This window comes from Vipera berus (assembly GCF_964194415.1).
Source record: "Vipera berus genome assembly, chromosome: 3".
Lineage (NCBI taxonomy): Eukaryota > Metazoa > Chordata > Lepidosauria > Squamata > Viperidae > Vipera > Vipera berus.
In genome coordinates this window covers 2,619,912-2,639,610 of record NC_138204.1, presented here as the reverse complement: position 1 = coordinate 2,639,610, position 19,699 = coordinate 2,619,912, and the positions used below count along the sequence as shown (strand labels likewise).

The following is a 19,699-nucleotide window of genomic DNA, read 5'->3' as shown; positions in this document are numbered from 1 at the left end:
GAATTGTGCTTTGCTACTTTGTGCCGGGGGGGGGGGAGGGGGGGAGGGGAATTCAGTTTGGGGCTTTAACTATGTAGTGCCGATACTTCGTTTTCTTGAATAAAAGATCCTTTGGGGTAAACAATGCCTCGAACTTCTTTTGTAGAGTTTCATCTGTTGGAACCATGACAGGCGGAACATAACGGTGGGGGTGTTGATCGATTAACACCCCCTCCTGCTCCCGGCCCCCCCATCTTTTAATTGCGCTGCAGGGTTGGACTTTTTGTGCTAACTTATTTGTGTCATTAATTTACATCGTTTTTATCCTTGATGATTGCAAGCCGCCAGGAGTTACCCTGAGGTAAGACGGGCGGCCTCTAAATTTTTACAAGCAAAAACAAACAAATAAATGAACTATTGGGGTTTTTGGTCCTCAGGTGGTCCTCGACTTACCACCGTTCCTTTAGTGACCGTTCGAAGTTACAACGGTACTGAAAAAAGGGTGTTGTGACTGTTTTTCACACTTATGACCGTTGCAGCATCCCCTGTGTTCAGGTGATCAAAACTCCAACGTTGGGCAACTGACTCATATTTATGATGGTTTTGGTATCCTGGAGTCATGTGATCCCCTTTTGCAACCTTCTGACAAGCAAAGTCAATGGGGAAGCTGGATTTCACTTAACGACCGTGTCACTAGTTTAACAGCTTCAGTGATTCACTTAACAACCGTGAGGGAAATAAATCATAAAATGGGGCAATATTCACTTAACAATTGTCTCACTTAGCAACAGGAATTGTGTATGTAAGTACAATAACCAGGTTAGGAGTGAAAGTTTTACTATATAAATATTACAAAATTTCCATGTGAAAGGTAGTGGATCTTTTTCGACATTATCCTCAGCTTTGGACAAATAAGCCAAATAGGTTTATGCTTGCAGGACTGATACCCAAAATATTAATAGAATTTTTTCCCTTTCCTTTTTCTAAACACAATATACTAAGCAATAATAATAATAATAATAATAATAATAATAATAATAATAATAATAATAATATATAAGTTGGAAGGGACCTTGGAGGTCATCTAGTCCAACCCCCTGCTCAGGCAGGAAACCCTATGCCATTCCAGACAAATGGCTGTCCAGTCTCTTCTTAAAAACCTCCAGTGTTGGAGCATTCACCACCTCTGGAGGCAGGTTGTTCCACTGGTTAATTGTTCTAACTGTGAGGAAGTTTCTCCTTAGTTCTAGGTTGCTTCTCTCCTTGACTAGTTTCCATCCGTTGCTTCTTGTCCTGCCTTCAGGCGCTTTGGAGAATAGCTTGACTCCCTCTTCTTTGTGGTAGCCCCTGAGAATCTAAATGATGTTGATAAGTTTTAAACGTTTTAAATCCAGCTGTGAGAAAAGTAAGGTTCTACATTTAGGCAAGAAAAATCAAATGCACAGGTATAGTATAGGTGGTACCTTGCTCAATAGTAGTAACTGTGAGAGGGATCTCGGAGTCCTAGTGGACAATCACTTAAATAGGAGCCAGCCGTGTGCTGCAGCTGCCAAAAAAGCCAACGCAGTCCTAGGCTGCATTAACAGAGGGATAGAAGATCCCGTGAAGTATTAATATCACTTTACAATGCCTTGGTAAGGCCACACTTGGAATCCTGCATCCAGTTTTGGTCACCACAATGTAAAGAAGATGTTGGGACTCTAGAAAGAGTGCAGAGAAGAGCAACGAAGATGATCAGGGGACTGGAGGCTAAAACATATAAGGAACGGTTGCAGGAACTGGGCATGTCTAGTTTAATGAAGAGAAGGACCAGGGATGACGTGATAGCAGGCTTCCAGTATCTCAGGGGTTGCCCCAAAGAAGAGGGAGTCAAGCTCTTCTCCAAAGTGCCTGAAGGCCGTACAAGAAGCAACGGATGGAAACTAGTCAAGGAGAGAAGCAACCTGGAGCTAAGGGGAAACTTTTTAACACTGAGCACAATTTGATCAGTGGAATGGTTTGCCTTCAGACGTTGTAGAGGAAGGAGGCTTTTAAAAAAAAGAGATTGCGCAACCATTCGTCTGGGATGGTCTAGGGCAGACATGTCAAACTCGCGACGTCACATGACATCGCGCGACGTATCGGAACTTTTTCCCATTGCCGGCAATGGGATGGGCGCGGTTTCTCCGTGACGCTCCGGCCCGCGGACCGGCAGTTTGACACCCCTGGTCTAGACCAGGGGTAGGCAACCTTGGCTCTTTTATGACTCGTGGACTTCAACTCCCAGAATTCCTGAGCCAGCCACGCTGAGGGGAAAGGGAGAGGTTTCCAAGCTGAGCCACGCTGGCTCAGGAATTCTGGGAGTTGAAGTCCACGAGTCATAAAAGAGCCAAGGTTGCCTACCCCTGGTATAGGGTTTCCTGCCTTAGCAGGGGGTTGGGCTAGATGACCTCCAAAGTCCCTTCCAAGCCTATGATTCTATGATCCACTTGCACCAACCTGGTTACTTGGGACAAGCCAGGCACAGACCACCTTGCTGGCCCCTAGATGTCACTCTCGGAGCATGGATGCTGTAGACAAACCTGGTTCAGAGCAGAAATGAGCTGATCCCTCTTTCAAACATCCCCCCCTCTCTTTCTCTCTTCCAGATGACACTCCCCCGCCCCCTGCGCCTTTCACCCATCGCATTGTCACACTGAGGACTGGAGACTTCAAAGATATTTACAAACTGAACACGAAGGAAGTCCTGGGAGGGTAAGGAAGGATCAAGCGGAGAAATTTCCCCATAGTGAGAAGGATTCATCAGTGGAAGAAGCGCTTTGTGGGTGCTCCACCACCGGAGGTTTTCAAGAAGACATTCTGGACAGCCATTTGTCCGGAATGAAAGAGGGTCTCTTGCTTGAACAGGGGGTGGACTAGAAGACCTCCAAGGTCCCTTCCAAATCTGTTGTTCTGTTCTTCAGTGGAAGGGCTTGCCTTCAGAAGCTGTGGGTGCTCCATCACTGGAGGTCTTCAAGAAGAGACTGGACAGCCATTTGTCCAGAGTTGTAGAGAGTAAGGCTGTCCAAACTTGGGAACTTTTAAGACTTGTGGACTTCAACTCCCAGAATTCCCCAGCCTGCTATGCTATGCTATGCTATGCTATGCTATGCTATGCTATGCTATGCTATGCTATGCTATGCTATGCTATGCTATGCTATGCTATGCTATGCTATGCTATGCTATGCGGCTGTGAACGCACAAGGGAAGCTCCGCCTTTTTAATGTACATTGCAGAAAGGGGGCGGGGCTTCCACTTCACGGTGGCAGGGGAGGCCTTCATGTTTTCACACGCCCCGCCTGCTCCGTAGGGCCTTCTGGGTGAAAGGAAGGCTACGTCTGAGGCTTGCTGTAAACCCGCTTACTGGATTGATTGGTTGTCTTCGTTGCCTTCAGCAGCTGAGCTCCGCTTGCCCCCCTGGGTGGGGTCTGCATCATGCATTTAGGCCCCCCCCCAAAAAAGGTCACCTGCAAGCTGTTGTGGGAATGAAGCTCACGGAATTTCCGTTGACCTGAGTTTAGCAGGTTGTGTGAATCCAACCATCTCACTCTCTCTTGCCTAACTTGGAAACTTTAGGTGGGAGTCTTGAAAGAGAAGAAGGTTATTGAGAAGCATATTAGAAGAAATGCCTCTTCCTTCCTTCCTTCCTTCCTTCCTTCCTTCCTTCCTTCCTCCCTTCCTCCTTCCTTCCTTCCCTCCTTCTCCCTTCCTTCCTTCCTTCCTCCCTCCTTCTTTCTCCCTCCTTCCTTGTTTCCTTCCTTCCCTCCCTCCCTTCCTTCTTCCTTTCTTCCTTCCTTCCCTCCCTCCTCCCCTTCCTTCCCTCCTTCTTCCTCCTTCCTTTCTTCCTTCCTTCCTCCCTCCCACCTTCTTTCTCTCTCCTTCCTTCCTTCTTCTTCCTCCTTCCTTCCCTCCCTCCTCTCCTTCCTTCCCTCCTTCTTCCTCCTTCCTTCCCTCCCTCCTCTCCTTCCTTCCCTCCTTCTTCCTCCTTCCTCCCTCCCTCCCTCCTTTTCTCCCTCCTCCTTCCTTCCCTCCCTCCTCCCCTTTGTCCCTCCCTCCCTCCCTCCTTCCTTCCTCTTTCCTTCCTTCCCTCCCTCCCTCCTCCCCTCCCTCCCTCCCTCCCTCCCTCCCTCCTTCCTTCCTTCCTTCCTTCCTTCCTTCCTTCCTCCTCCTTTCTTCCTTCCCTCCCTCCTCCTCTCCCTCCCTCCCTCCCTCCCTCCCTCCCTTCCTTCCTTCCTTCCTTCCTTCTCCTTCCTTCCTTCCTTCCCTCCCTCCCTCCCTCCCTCCCTCCCTTCCTTCCTTCCTTCCTTCCTTCCTTCCTTCCTCCCTCCCTCCCTCCCTCCCTCCCTCCCTCCCTCCCTCCCTCCCTTCCTTCTATCCAGCGTGACTCTGGGTGTCTTACAATGCCATAAAAGCAAAAAGATAAAAAGCATGAATGCTAACGAAAGGCGCAGACCGAGCTTTCCCTCCCCGTCTCCCACTCCAGGGGGAAGTTTGGCGAAGTCCGCAGGTGCACGGTGAAGGACACGGACCTCAAACTGGCTGTGAAGATCATTAAGAAGCAGGGCCCCAAAGACCGGGTAGGCCTTTTGGGGGGACCTGGGGGCGTCTTATGGAAGGGGGGGCTGCCAGGGCCACTGGCCTCCTTCCCACTCCCCTCTTCGGTCCCTGCAACGCAGCTTTTCTCCGGCAGGAAACGGCCGAAGCTGAAATTGATGTGATGAACCAGCTCAACCACCGAAACTTGATCCAACTTTACGACGCCATCGAGACGCCCCGGGAGATCATGCTTTTCATGGAATTGTGAGTGGCCTGAAAGGGGGTGGGGGCAGCAGGGGGGCACTGGTCTCACGTACAGGCAGTCCTCGACTTACGGCCGCAACTGAGCCCAAAACGTCTCTTGCTAAGCGAGACATTTGCTCCGTTTTACGACCAGAGCTGTTCAGCGAATCACTGCAGTTAGTAAGTGAGTAACAGGGTTGTTAAGTGAATCTGGCTTCCCCGTTGACTTTGCTTGTCAGAAGGTCACAAAAGGGGATCACGCGACCCCGGGACATTGCAACCGTCATAGAAACGAGTCATGTGAATTTTGATCACATGATCATAGAGATGTTGCGACGGTCATAAGCGTGGGAAACGGTTGTAAGTCACTTTTTCCAGTGCCTTTGTAACTCCAGTCACTAAATGAATGGTTGTAAGTTGAGGACTTACAGGTAGTGCTTGACATACGACCGCAACTGAGCCCGACGTTTCTGTTGTTAAATGAGATGCTGGTGAAGTGAGTTTTGCCCCATTTTATGACCTTTCTTGGCACGGTTGCTAAGAGAGTCCATGCAGTTGATCAGTTAGCAACCCAGTTGTTAAGTGAATCGTCTTCCCCGTCGACTTTGCTTGTCAGAAGGTCACAAAAAGAGGATCACTATGGCTCCGGGACACTGCGACCCTCATAAATATGAGTCAGTTGCAAAGCGTCTGAATTTTGATCACGTTTTCCTTGGGGATGCTGCGATAAGTGTGAAAAACGGTCCTAGTCACACTTTTCACTGGTGTTGTAACTTTGGACGGTCACTAAATGAAATGTTGTAAATTGAGGACTATCTGTAGTTGGGTAAACTCCAAGCATCTCTTCGTTTAAAGTACCATTACAGGAAGCAAATGGCGGGAAGCACCAGAGATCAGCCGAGTTTTCGGGGCCTTTGAAGCGGATGGGCTCGCTTCCTTGGGAGCCACATGCACTGACAGAAAGGCGGCTGTGGAGGATGGTTCCTAAGGCAGCCCCTTCTGCAGCCGCTCACACACTAGTCCTCATGACTGAAAAGGCAGGATGTGGAAAGGAGCAGGTGATACAGTTAGTCGTCGTTTAGTGACCATTCAAAGTTACAACGGTCGTAAATCAGGGAATTGCTGACCCCACCCACTTACATTTCATTTAGTGACCGTTTAAAGTTACAACGGTCGTAAGTCAGGGAATTGCTGACCCCAACTTACAACCTTTTGTTTAGTGACCATTTAAAGTTACAATGGTCATAAGTCAGGGAATTGTTGACCCTGACTTATGACCTTTTGTTTAGTGACCGTTCAAAGTAACAGCGGTCATAAGTCAGGGAATTGCTGACTCCGACTTACAACCTTTTGTTTAGTGACCATTCAAAGTAACAGCGGTCATAAGTCAGGGAATTGCTGACCCTGACATAACCTTTTGTTTAGTGACCATTCAAAGTTACAACGGTCATAAGTCAGGGAATTGCTGACCCCGACTTACAACCTTTTGTTTGGTGACCTTTCAAAGTAACAGCGGTCATAGGTCAGGGAATTGCTGACCCTGACTTACGACCTTTCTTTTAGTGACCGTTCAAAGTTACAACGGTCATAAGTCTGGGAATTGGGCAGCTGGTGTCCAAATGAAGTCAGAGACACTGTAGCTTTATGTAAATAAATCTATTTTCTATCTATATACACAGTAAACTGAGACAATCAGGCAAACATCATGAGGTAAATAAGAGAGTGCACACAAAAAAGGAAAAAGGCGGGAAAAAAGGGAAACGCCTCCTCACACCCACAGCAGCCAATCACAGGGCAAATTGGCTTGTATTTATGACGGTTGCAGTGTCCCGGGGTCACGTGATGATCCCCTTTTTGCGACCTTCTGACAAGCTAAGTCAATGGGGGAGCCGGATTCACTTAACAACCATGTTACTCACTTAACGACTGCAATGATTCACTTAACAGCTGAGGCAAGACAGGTCTCATAAAATGGAGCAAAACTCACTTAACAACCGCCTATGACCTTTATGGCTTGTTAAGTCGAGGACTGCCTATCAGGATAAATGTGTGTGGTTGTGCCAAACTCTCCCAAGGAGGTAGAAAGAACTAAATTTTTTCCCAAGGCCTTAAGAAGGAATGGGGGGAGGTGGTCAGACTGGATAGCATTGAGAAATCTTATCCCCCACTACCATAAAAGGAAGAGGAAGGAAAGGCCATATTAGAGTCCTGGGGGTCTGTGGTCAGAATGGTGTATTTCAGGCAAACTCTACCCTCAGCTGGGAGTTTGATCCTGACCGGCTCAAGGTGGACTCAGCCTTCCCTCCTTCCGAGGTCGGTAAAATGAGGACCCAGATTGTTGAGGGGGCAACAGGCTGACTCTGTAAACCGCTTAGAGGACTGAGGCGGTATATGTCTAAGTGCTATTGCTCTACCCCCCTCCTCTATCTATCTATCTATCTATCTATCTATCTATCTATCTATCTATCTATCTATCTATCTATCTATCTATCTATCTATCTATCTATCTATCTATCTATCTATCTATCTATCATCTCTTCTCATCTTTTATCTCTATATTATCTCTGTCTCTCTCTCTCTCTCTTGTCTATCATCTTTTATCTCTATATATCTGTCATCTTGACCCGTACCAATCGGGTTTCAGGCCCGGGTACAGCACGGAGACGGCATTGGTCGCGCTGGTGAATGATCTCTGGCGGGCTCGGGACAGAGGTTGCTCCTCTGTCCTAGTTCTTTTAGACCTCTCAGCGGCTTTTGATACCATCAACCATGGTATCCTGCTGCGACGTCTCAGGGGGTTAGGAGTGGGAGGCACAGTTCTCCAGTGGTTCTCCTCTTACCTCCTGGGACGTTCGCAGTCGGTGTTGGCAGGGGGGCAGAGATCGACCTTGAGACCTCTCATTTGTGGAGTTCCTCAGGGATCGGTTCTCTCGCCTCTCCTGTTCAACATCTATATGAAGCCGCTTTGTGAGATCATTCGTGGTTTCGGAGTTGGGTATCATCAATATGCTGATGATACCCAGCTTTTTATTTCGACCCCAAACCACCCCAGTGATGCCCTCGACGTGATGTCCCGCTGCCTGGAGGCGGTCTGGGTCTGGATGGGGAGGAACAGGCTTCGACTCAACCCTGACAAGACTGAGTGGCTGTTTGTGCCGGCATCCCGGGAAATTCCGATTATTCCATCTCTGGCCATGGGGGGTGAGCTATTACCCCCCGTAGATAGGGCTCGCAACTTGGGGGTCCTTCTAGATTCACAGCTCTCTTTGGAAGAGCATATTGGAGCTGTGACTAGGGGGGCCTTTGCCCAGGTTCGCCTGGTGCGCCAGTTGCGGCCCTATCTAGACCGGGATGCCTTGCGTACAGTCACTCATGCGCTCGTGACTTCTCGTCTAGACTACTGTAATGCTCTCTACATGGGGCTGCCCTTGAGGTCCACCCGGAGACTTCAACTGGTGCAGAATGCAGCCGCGCGAGTTGTCTTGGGGGTTTCCTGATACTCCCATGTTACACCTTTGCTCCGCGAGCTGCATTGGCTACCGGTTGCTCTCCGGGTGAGGTTCAAGGTGTTAGTGATGACTTACAAAGCCCTTCATGGCATGGGTCCGGATTACCTACGGCAACACCTGCGGCCGGCGTCAACTTCCCTCCGTCCAGTGCGCTCCCACAGAGAGGGCCTCCTCAGGGTGCCTCCGATCAAAGAATGCCGATTGGTGGCCCCCAGGGGGAGAGCGTTCTCTGTGGGCGCGCCAGACCTTTGGAACCGCTTACCGATTGAGCTCCGGACGGCCCCCGACCTTCGCTCCTTCCGGCGCGATCTCAAAACCTTCTTTTTTGAACAAGCTGGCCTGGTCTGACGGGATGGGGTTGGGTTTTTTATAATTAGTTTTAATTTTAATATGTATTAATTACTATGGGCATAGTTGTTTAATCACTTTTTAATTTTTGTATCTTGTTTTTTATTATGTATTGCCCTGTTCACCACCCTGAGTCCTTCGGGAGAAGGGCGGTATACAAATTAAATTATTATTATTATTATTATTATTATTATTATTATTATTATTATTATTATTATTATTATTATTATTATTATTATTATTATTATTATTATTATTATTATTATCTCTCTATCATCTCTATTATCTTATCTATATCCAGTGCTTTTTTTTGTAAAAGAAAAAGGTGCTGGAACTCACACATGTCATACAACCCACCTTGCCTACCCTACAAGTTTCCATTCAAAAAAGGTGCCGGAACTCCGTTCTGAGCGTTCTATGAGAAAAAAAGCCCTGTCTATATCTATCTTCTATCTATCTATCATCTATCTATCTATCATCTATCTATCTATCTATCTATCTATCTATCTATCTATCTATCTATCTATCTATCTATCTATCATCTATCTATCTATCTATCTATCTATCTATCTCTATCTATCTCTATCATCTATCTATCTATCTATCTATCTATCTATCTATCTATCTCTATCTATCATCTATCTGTCTGTCTGTCTGTCTATCTATCTCTGTCTCTCATCTTTTATCTCTATATTATGTCTATCTATCTCTCTATCATTTATCATCTTTTATCTCTATATTTCTATCTGTCATCTATGTATCTATTATCTCTACATCTTATCTCTATCATCTATCTATCTATCTATCTATCTATCTATCTATCTATCTATCTATCTATCTATCTATCTATCTATCTATCTATCTATCTATCTATCTATCTATCTTTATATCATCTCTATCATCTTTTATATCTGTCTGTCTGTCTATCTTCTATATATCATCACCTATTCTATATCTGGTGGTACAGTGATTAGAATACAGGATTGCAAGCTGATTCTGCCCACCCCCGGCAGTTCAATCCTGACCGGCTCATGGTCGACTCAGCCTTCCGTCCTTCCGTGGTCGGTAAAATGCGGACCCAGATTCTTGGGGGGGCAACAGGCTGTTTCTGTAAAACCACTCAGAGGGGGCTGTAAAGCGATGTATAAGTCTATTGTCCTGATGCTCCTGGGGGTGGCTGCCTTATGAGCTGTCCTGACCCAGCCTTGATTTCCCATCCAGCGTGGAAGGTGGCGAACTCTTTGAACGGATCATTGATGAGGATTACCAACTGACCGAGGTGGATTGCATGGTCTTTGTGCGGCAGATCTGCGAAGGAATCCTCTTCATGCATCACATGAGGGTGGTCCACCTGGACCTCAAGGTAGGCGCTCCACAAGTGCTACACCAAGCTGGCAGGAATAGCCAATACTCCTGAAGATAGGCTTAAGATACAGAAGGATCTGGACAGACTCAAACACTGGGCACTATCTAACAAGATGAAATTCAATGGTAAAAAAAGTAAGATTCTACATTTAGGCAGGAAAAATCAAATGCATAGGTTTAGTATAGGTGGTACCTTGCTCAATAGTAGTAACTGTGAGAGGGATCTCGGAGTCTTAGTAGACAATCACTTAAACAGGAGCCAGCTGTGTGCTGCAGCTGCCAAAAAAGCCAACACAGTGCTAGGCTGCATTAACAGAGGGATAGAATCAAGATCAAGTGAAGTACTAATACCACTTTACAATGCTTTGGTAAGGCCACACCTGGAATACTGCATCCAGTTTTGGTCACCACGATGTAAAAAAGATGTCGAGACTCTAGAAAGGGTACAGAGAAGAGCAACAAAGATGATTGGGGGACTGGAGGCTAAAACATATAGGGAACGGTTGCTGGAATTGGGTATGTGTAGTTTAATGAAGAGAAGGACGAGGGGGGACATGATAGCAGTGTTCCAATATCTCAGGGGCTACCCCAAAGAAGAGGGAGTCAAGCTATTCTCCAAAGCCCCTGAAGGCAGGACAAGAAGCAACGGATGGAAACTCATCAAGGAGAGAAGCAACCTGGAACTAAGGAGAAACTTCCTGACAGTTAGAACAATTAACCAGTGAAACACCCTGCCTCCAGAAGAGGTGAATGCTCCAACACTGGAAGTTTTTAAGAAGAGACTGGCCAGCCATTAGTCTGAAATGGTATAAGGTTTCCTGCCTGAGTAGGGGGTTGGACTAGATGACCTCCAAGGTCCCTTCCAACTTTATTATTATTATTATTATTATTATTATTATTATTATTATTATTATTATTATTATTATTATTATTATTATTATTATTATTATTATTATTATTATTATTATTATTATTATTATTATTATTATTATTATTATTATTATTATAGAAGGCCAAACCTTGTGGGAAGGCTGTGGGCCCGATCGATGGGGGCAGCGTGCCAGGGCTCCAGATATCATGGCTGCCTGCATATGGCTTCCCAGAGTGATCCAGGCTGAATGTAACTGAATGACAGAATAACAGAGCTGGAAGGGACCTTGGAGGTCATCTAGTCCAACCCCCTGCTCAAGCAGGAGACCCTATAGCATTCCAGACAAATGACTGTCCAGTCTCTACTTAAAAACCTCCAGTGACGGAGCGCCCACAACTTAGAACATAGTGTAATAGGGTTGAAAGCATCTAGTCCAACCCCCTGCTCAAGCAGACAAATGGCTGTCCAGTCTCTACTTAAAAACCTCCAGTGATGGCGCGCCCACAACTTCTGAAGGCAAGCCCCTTCCACTGGTTAATTGCTCTAACCACTGGGAATTTTCTCCTTAGTTCTAGGTTGCTTCTCTCCTTGATGAGTTTCCACCCATTGTTTCTTGTCTTGCCATGTGATGCTTTGGACAATAGGTTGATTTCCCCCGAACCCCCGCTTCTTTGTGGCAGCCCCTCAAAAATGTACCAGATTCTTTTGCTTTTTGCAACGTGTCTGGGTGTGTGTTTGTGTGTGTGTGTTTAAGGGTCAGCTGGGTGCTTTAAGCTTTAGCATTTGCAGTTGACCGATGGTGAATTTGCCAACGCCAATGGTGTTCAAGCGGTGCTCCAGATGTTTTAGGATTGCACCCGAGGGACCTATCACTATTAGCATTACCTTTTATTGTTGTTATTATGGTTGGTGGCACAATCCGCCAGATGTTCAGAGTGGACTTGGCATTTTTGTCTACCTATCAAGTCTTTCCCAAGGACTTGGGAGAGCCAGTTGTTGTTTGATGGAGTTAAATGCATCGTCACAGGATGTCAGCTGCTCCAAGTAAATCTGCCTTTTGCAATTGACTGATATCCATATTATTATTATTATTATTATTATTATTATTATTATTATTATTATTATTATTATTATTATTATTATTATTATTATTATTATTATAGTTGGTTTCACAGTCAGCCAGTTGTTTAGACTGGATCTGGTGTTTTTGCACCCACCCATCCTTTCCAACGATCTGGGATTAGGCAGAGGTGGTCCTTTGATGGGGTTAGAGATATCGTCAGAGGATCTCAGCTGTTCCAAGTCAGGCTGCCTTCTGCAATTGACTGATGGGGATCTTGTCAATGCCGACGGGGTTCAAGGGATGCTTCAGACGTTTTGAGACTCCCTCTGCATTCGTTTACCACAGTCGTTCTATTTCTGTTTGCGGGTCTTTGTGTTTTGTTACGTTCTCCAGTCCTTCGTCTCCTCTTCTGCTCTTTCCAGGCACACTGACACATCCACAATCCAGACTTTTTCCATCTTTCTTATCCGCAGTTGCTAAGCCTGGCAGGTGCGACATGGCAGGGGCCTGCCTCTCTGTTGTTGTTGTTGTTGTTGTTGTTAAAGAACAGATTCGTCAATAGTTTTCCCTGCTCTTCTCACCCCCCCCAAGACCTTTCTGTTCACTGTCACGTGGACACCCCATTTTTCCCTTTTTCCACAGCCCGAGAACATCCTGTGTGTGACGTCCACTGGCCACATGGTGAAGATCATTGATTTTGGATTTGCCCGAAGGTAATAAGAGGGACCAGGGTGGACAGGCCTTTCTCTGACCATGTGCCTTCTCCTCTGCTGGGCCAGAGAAGGACAAGCCCATTTTGGTTGTCTCTCTGTCTCTCATTGAGCACCTCTGAGGCGTTCTGTTCTGTTGGGCCCCTTGGTTGCTTTCATGCAGGCGTCTCATTACCAAACGGGAGAGCATCATCAGCGCTAGGAAAGATGATGATGATGCTACCTAGTTGGGTCACAAAATCTCAGCAAGAAAAGAACCAAGCTTAGAGAGCAACAAGGATCCCACAGACCTCCTCCTCCTCTTCCTCCCCCTCCCCCTCTCCACAAACCCCATTCCTTTCAAGCACTGAAGGTGTCCCACAGTCCTCCTCCTCCTCCTCCTCTTCCTCCTCCTCCCCTCCCCCTCCTCCTCTCCACAAACCCCATTCCTTTCAAGCACTGAAGGTGTCCCACAGTCCTCCTCCTCCTCCTCCTCTTCCTCCTCCTCCCCTCCCCCTCCTCCTCTCCACAAACCCCATTCCTTTCAAGCATTGAAGATGTTACCTAGTTGGGTAATGAAGCTCAGAGAACACCAAGGACCCCACAGTCCTTCTCTTCCTCCTCATCCTCTTCTCCTCTCTTCAAGCCCCTCTCCCTTCTAGCATTGATGAAGTTCCCTAGTTGGGTCATGAAATGTCTGCAAGAACACAGCCAAGCTCAGAGGGCACCAAGGACCCCATAATCCTTTTTTCTTTCTTTCTTTCTTTCTTTCTTTCTTTCTTTCTTTCTTTCTTTCTTTCTTTCTTTCTTTCTTTCTTTCTTTCTTTCTTTCTCTTTCTTTCTTTCTTCTTTCTTTTTTCTTTCTTTCTTTCTTTCTTTCTTTCTTTCTTTCTTTCTTTCTTTCTTTCTTTCTTTCTTTCTTTCTCTTCCTTCCTTCCTTCCTTCCTTTCCTCCTCCTCCTCTTCTCCAAGGACCCTTCCCTTCTAGCATTGATGATGTTCCCTAGTTGGGTTATGAAATGTCTGCAAGAAAACAATAAAGCTTAGAGAGCACCAAGGACCCCATAATCCTTTCATTTTTTCTTTCTTTCTTTCTTTCTTTCTTTCTTTCTTTCTTTCTTTCTTTCTTTCTTTCTTTCTTTCTTTCTTTCTTTTTCTTTCTTTCTCTTTCTTTCTTTTTCTTTTTCTTTTTCTTTCTTTCTTTCTCTTTCTTTCTTTCTCTCTCTCTCTCCCTTCCTTCCTTCCTTCCTTCCTTCCTTCCTTCCTTCCTTCCTTCCTTCCTTCCTTCCTTCCTTCCTTCCTTCCTTTCCTCCTCCTCCTCCTCTCTTCAAGCGCCCCTCCCTTCTAGCATTGATGATGTTCCCTAGTTGGGTCATGAAATCTCTGCAAGAAAACAGCCAAACTCAGAGGGCACCAAAGACCCTACAGTTCAACCCTAACCTAGAAAGATATTTTTCGGTCAGTATTCTGTTCCTGATGGAGAAAATTAAAATGCACCAACACATTTTCTGCACATTATTTCTCATCCAGGTCTTTGTTTTCACAATTTTGGCTGATTGACACATTGTTGTAAAAGAGTTTCTCCAAACTTAATACATTTTTGTCTCCTTACGCATTGGGGGAAAGGTCAGTTTTTCCCCCCAATCCCGAGTGCCGCGTAGCAGAGTGAGCGCCTGTTACTCGTCCCAGCTTCTGCCAACCTAGCAGTTCGAAAGCACATAAAAATGCAAGTAGAAAAATAGGGACCACTACGACGGTGGGAAGGTAACAGCGTTCCGTGCGCCTTTGGCGTCTAGTCACGCCGGCCACATGACCACGGAGACGTCCTCGGACAAGCGCCGGCTCTTCGGCTTTGAAACGGAGATGAGCACCGGCCCCTAGAGTTGGAAACAACAAGCACGCATGTGCGGGGGAAACTTTACCTTTACCTTACAACGTTATGACCTGTAGAAAAGAGTAATGATGTTTGACTTTTGTACTGAAATTAGCTATATTACATACCAGATAAATAAATTTCTCTCCCCTCTCCCCTTGAATTGAATGGATACCTAGCCAGATCACTCTGGAATAACTATTAGAGCTCAAGGGGGGGGTCCCAGTTTGGTGCATCTTTAATAATAATAATAAAGTTGGAAGATACCTTGGAGGTCATCTAGTCCAACCACCTGCTTTACCTGGAAGGGGTGAGGGTGAAAAGGTGTCTGGGAGGCATGCAGGTAATCCTCGTCTTACAACAGTTCGCTTAGTGTCCGCTACAACGGCACCGAATGATCATTTTTCACACTTGTGACCGTTACGTGTTTCACACTTACGACCGTTATGACGAGCATCCCCACGGTCCCGTGATTTACATTCGGATGCTTGACAACTGGCTCGCATTTTATGAGAGTCGCAGTCTCTCCCGAAGTCATGGCTCCCCTTTTGCGACCGGTCGTAAAATGGGGCAAAACTCACTCAACAAATTTTTTCACTGAGCGACATAAATGTTGGGCTCGATTTTGGTCGTAATTCAAGGACTTACCTGTATTCAAATGTGCCAGTTCCAATTCAGCTTCTTCTCCTCCCCTGGACAGGTTCAACCCCCGAGAAAAACTAAAAGTCAACTTCGGCACCCCGGAATTCCTGCCACCGGAGGTGGTCAGCTACGAACCGGTCTCCTACAGCAGCGACATGTGGAGCATGGGGGTGATCACGTATATGCTGTGAGTCGGGGTGCAGGGGGGAGCATAGTGACCCTAAATTTAGGGGTTTGCAGCATGCACCCCATTGCAAAATCTCTAAAGCTGGCTTAAGTTAACTTGGATTTGGGGTCTCTATAGAGATTCTCAGTCATCCAGTTCATGGTTGTCACAGAGATGCTTTTCCACGAGGCGACTGGGCTGTTTTTCTTCGAAGACATTTCGCTTCTCATTCACAGAAGCTTCCTCAGGTTCTGACTGGATGGTGGGGGAAGGGAAGGATTTATACTCCTTGCAGACAACTGGTCCTTTGCCTCCTTTTAGAGAGTCGTTGAGGCCACTTGGAGATTTGCTTGTGTCCTCAGTTGTCCCAAAGTGCTTTTTCATGAGACAACTGGGCTGTTTTTCTTCGAAGACATTTCGCTTCTCATCCAAAGAAGCTTCCTCAGGTTCTGACTGGATGGTGGGAAATGGGAAGATTTACACTCCTCGCAGACAGCTGGTCATTTGCATCCTTTTACAGAGTCATTGAGGCCACTTGGAGGTTCACCTGTGTCCTCAGAGTCACCTGAGGGGTGCAAATGGGCGTGGAGCCTTCTTGGCTGCAGGATGTCTTCTGCCCTGGGGCCCTTCCTGGTTGAAGACAGGCACAGGATGATGGGGATGAGTCTGCATTGTCTGCATTTCCATCTGAAGCGCAAATGGTTCCTGTAGTCTGCAATTTTTTTCTGGACATCCGTTCCTGCTCCCGCACCCTTTGAAGGGCGTTCATCCCAAACTATGGAGATTCTCAGCCATCCAGCTCAGGGTTGTCTCAAAAGGGCTTTTTCAGGAGGCAACTGGACTGGCTTGTTTTTCTCTGAAGATATTTCACTTCTCATCCAAGAAGCTTCCTCAAGTTCTGATTGAATGGTGGGGAATAGAAGGATTTATACTCCTTGCAGATTGCTGGTAATTTGCATCCTTTTAGAGAATCATTGAGGCCACCTGGAGGTTTATTACCTGTGTCCTCAGGGTCACCTGAGTGGTGCAAATGGGCGTGGAGCCTTCTTGGAACTGCTGAGAGTCCGTGTTGTAGAAGGCTCCCCACCCATTTGCACCACTCAGGAGACCCTGAGGACCCAGGTAAACCTCCAAGTGGCCTCAACGACTCTCCGAAAGAAGGCAAAGGACCAGCTGTCTGCAAGGAGTATAAATCCTTCCCTTCCCCACCATCCAGTCAGAACCTGAAGAAGCCTCTCGGGTGAGAAGCGAAACGTCTTCAAAGAAAAACAAGAAAGTCCAGTTGCCTCCTGGAAAAAAAAAGCACCTTTGGGATAGACCACCGTGGCATTTGAGGTCTGCCGGCAGGTTGGGGAAGACTTGGTAATCCATGCCCAGCCCCACAAATACGTCCTGTTGAAGTCTCCTTGCGGCCAGACTTGGCCTTGTGGAGCTGGACTCTTTCCAGCCCGGAGGACCTCAGCATCTGCAGAAGTTTTATGTTCTCATCTTCTCTGTCTCCCTCCCTCCCTCCCTCCCTCCCTCCCTCCCAGGCTGAGTGGTCTCTCCCCTTTCCTGGGAGACAACGACACGGAAACCCTCAACAACGTCCTGTTGTCGGAGTGGTATTTTGATGAGGAAGCCTTTGAGGGCATCTCGGACGAAGCCAAGGATTTTGTCTCCAACTTGATCATCAAGCAAAAAGGGTCTGTGTTTTTGGAGAGCAACCCTCACAGATGGGCAGAGGGCTCAAATAGGGAATTAGTCTAGAGTACACTCATCACCTCGACACAAGAGGGCAAGGTCTGACCCACCAACCCTGAATGCCGTAGAACAGGGGGAGCCAATCTTGGCAGCTTCTGGACTTCAACTCCCAGAATTCTCCAGCCAGCATGTGAGATGGGTTGGGCTGGGGGGGAGGGGATGGCCCAAAGTCACCCAGCTGGCTTTCATGCCTAAGGTAGGACTAGAACTCACCGTCTCCTGGGGATTGGCCCAAAGTGACCCAGTCAGCATTTAGGCCTAAGGTAGGACTAGAACTCCTGGGGATTGGCCCAAGGTCACCCACCTGGCTTTCACGCCTAAGGCGGGACTAGAACTCACCGTCTCCTGGGGATTGGCCCAAAGTCACCCAGCTGGCTTTCATTCCTGAGATAGGACTAGAACTCACCATCTCCTGGTGATTGGCCCAAGGTCACCCAGGCAGCTTTCATGCCTACGGAAGGACTAGAACTCACCGTCTCCTGGTGATTGACCCAAAGTCACCCAGCCAGCTTTCATGCTTGAGGTGGGACTAGAACTCACCGTCTCCTGGTGATTGACCCAAAGTCACCCAGCCAGCTTTCATGCTTGAGGTGGGACTAGAACTCACCGTCTCCCACTTTCTAGCCTGGTGCCCTAGACCAAACTGGCTCTATATACTCAAAAGTTATAACTGAACAAGTTGCAGTCAATGTTTACCAATTCCGTGGTGGCTTTAAAGCCGGCTTCAAACTAACCACGACCGCAGTGCCATTAGAGAAAGGCCACGATATAAAGAAGGCCGATTGACAGAAGGTGGCACCAATCAGCCAGCCAAGAGCAGCGATGCCCGCTGTGCCAGACCAGCTGGATTAAATCTTGGAAAACTCCCTTTGCCAACTGCAATGCTACTGAAATGCTGGTTTTGTCTCGCCACAGAGCGGTACAGTTAGTCCTCGCCTTATGACTGCAACTGAGCCCCATTTTTTATTATTATTATTTTGCCAAGTGAGACAGTTAGGAAATGAGTCTTGCCTCATGTTACGATCTTTCTGTCCGCATTTGTTAAGTGAATCACTGCAGTTACAAAGTTACTATCACGGCTGTTAAATGAATCTGATTTTCCCCACTGACTTTGCTTGTCAGAAGGTTGCAAAAGGGGATCATGTGACACCCACCCCGGGACACGACGATGGTCGTAAAAACGAGTCAGGAGCCAAACGTCCGAATTTTGATCACGTGTCCACGGGGGGATGCTACAAAGGTCGTAGCTCTGAAAAACGGTCCTAAGTCACCTTTTTTTTCAGGGCTTTGAGCCGTCACTAAACAGACCGTTGTAAGTCGAGGACTACCTCTTTTCTTCCTCCCCTCTTTCCTCCCTCTTTCTCCCAGGGGGAGGATGAGTGCAGCCCAGTGTCTCCAGCACCCCTGGCTGAACAACCTGGCCGACAAAGCGAAACGGGTCAACCGACGGCTCAAATCTCAGGTCCTGCTCCGAAGATACGTGATGCGACGTCGCTGGAAGGTAACAGCCGGTTGGGAGGGGGCTGAGGGGGGCCCGGGCTGGCCCGATGCTTTGCGGAGTGGGAATCTTCGGGATGGGGGGGGTTAGCGGTAAAAAAAGTCAAGATGGCAGCCACAGGAATAGAATTGATCCTCCCACTTCTTTTTCCAGGGGTCCTCGTCTTACGACCACCATTGAGCCCAAAATTTATGTTGCTAAGCGAGAAATGTGTTAAGTGAGTTTTGCCCCGTTTTACGACGTTCCGTGCCACCTTTGTTAAGAGAATCAACTACAGCGGTTCAGTTAGTGACACAGTTGTTAAGCGAATCTGGCTCCCCCCCTTCTTGACTTTGCTTGTCAGAAGGTCGCAAAAGGGGACCACGTGACCCCGGGACGCTGCAGCTGAGTCACCTGCCAAGCATCTGAATTTTGATCACGTGACCCCGGGGGATGTTGCAAAGTGTAAAAAATGGCCCTAGGTCTCTTTTTTCACTGCCGTTGCAACTTTGAACGGTCAGTAAATGAACGGTTATAAATTCGAGGACTACCTACATTTGCAACCCCGACACTAACCGTGGTGCCCTCTTGTCTGGTTTGACTCAATCCGGAAAGGCAAGGAAGTGTCACCCATCCACTTCAAAACCCAGAATCCCCCAGCCACATGGGTGGACTTCAGTTCCCAGAATTCCTCAGCCAGCATGCTGGCCTGGGAAGAATTCTGGGAATTGAAGGCCACTAATGCTTTCTAAAGGGACGTGGTGGCTCAGTGGGTTAGGACGCTGAGCTTGTCGATCGGAAGGTCGGCAGTTTGGCGGGTCGAATCCCGAGTGCCGCGTAACAGAGTGAGCGCCTGTTACTCGTCCCAGCTTCTGCCAACCTAGCAGTTCGAAAGCACGTAAAAATGCAAGTAGAAAAATAGGGACCACTACGGTGGGAAGGTCACAGCGTTCCGTGCGCCTTTGGCGTCTAGCCATGCCAGCCACATGACCACGGAGACGTCCTCGGACAAGCGCTGGCTCTTCGGCTTTGAAACGGAGATGAGCACCGGCCCCTAGAGTCGGAAACGACTAGCACGCGTGTGCGGGGGAACCTTTACCTTTACCTTTACCTTAATGCTTTCTAGAGGTTTCTGGAAGTTGATCCGTTCATGCTGGCTGGGGATTTCTGGGAGTTAA

At 47.4% G+C, this 19,699-nt stretch overlaps 1 protein-coding gene across 3 annotated transcripts in view; it reads left to right on the top strand.

The window, feature by feature from the left end:
• The window catches only part of MYLK2 (myosin light chain kinase 2), a gene marked incomplete at its 3' end in the record, with an annotated part of 39,030 nt that overhangs the window by 16,476 nt on the left and 2,855 nt on the right, over positions 1-19,699 (top strand). For all 3 annotated transcript variants that reach the window (XM_081323780.1, XM_081323779.1, XM_081323781.1), the window contains exons 4-11: positions 2,607-2,712; positions 4,481-4,574; positions 4,688-4,797; positions 9,855-9,996; positions 12,575-12,645; positions 15,194-15,322; positions 16,834-16,986; positions 18,413-18,545. In XM_081323780.1, coding sequence (XP_081179906.1) covers positions 2,607-2,712; positions 4,481-4,574; positions 4,688-4,797; positions 9,855-9,996; positions 12,575-12,645; positions 15,194-15,322; positions 16,834-16,986; positions 18,413-18,545 — 938 coding nt within the window. The remainder of the gene's footprint in view (positions 1-2,606; positions 2,713-4,480; positions 4,575-4,687; positions 4,798-9,854; positions 9,997-12,574; positions 12,646-15,193; positions 15,323-16,833; positions 16,987-18,412; positions 18,546-19,699) is intronic.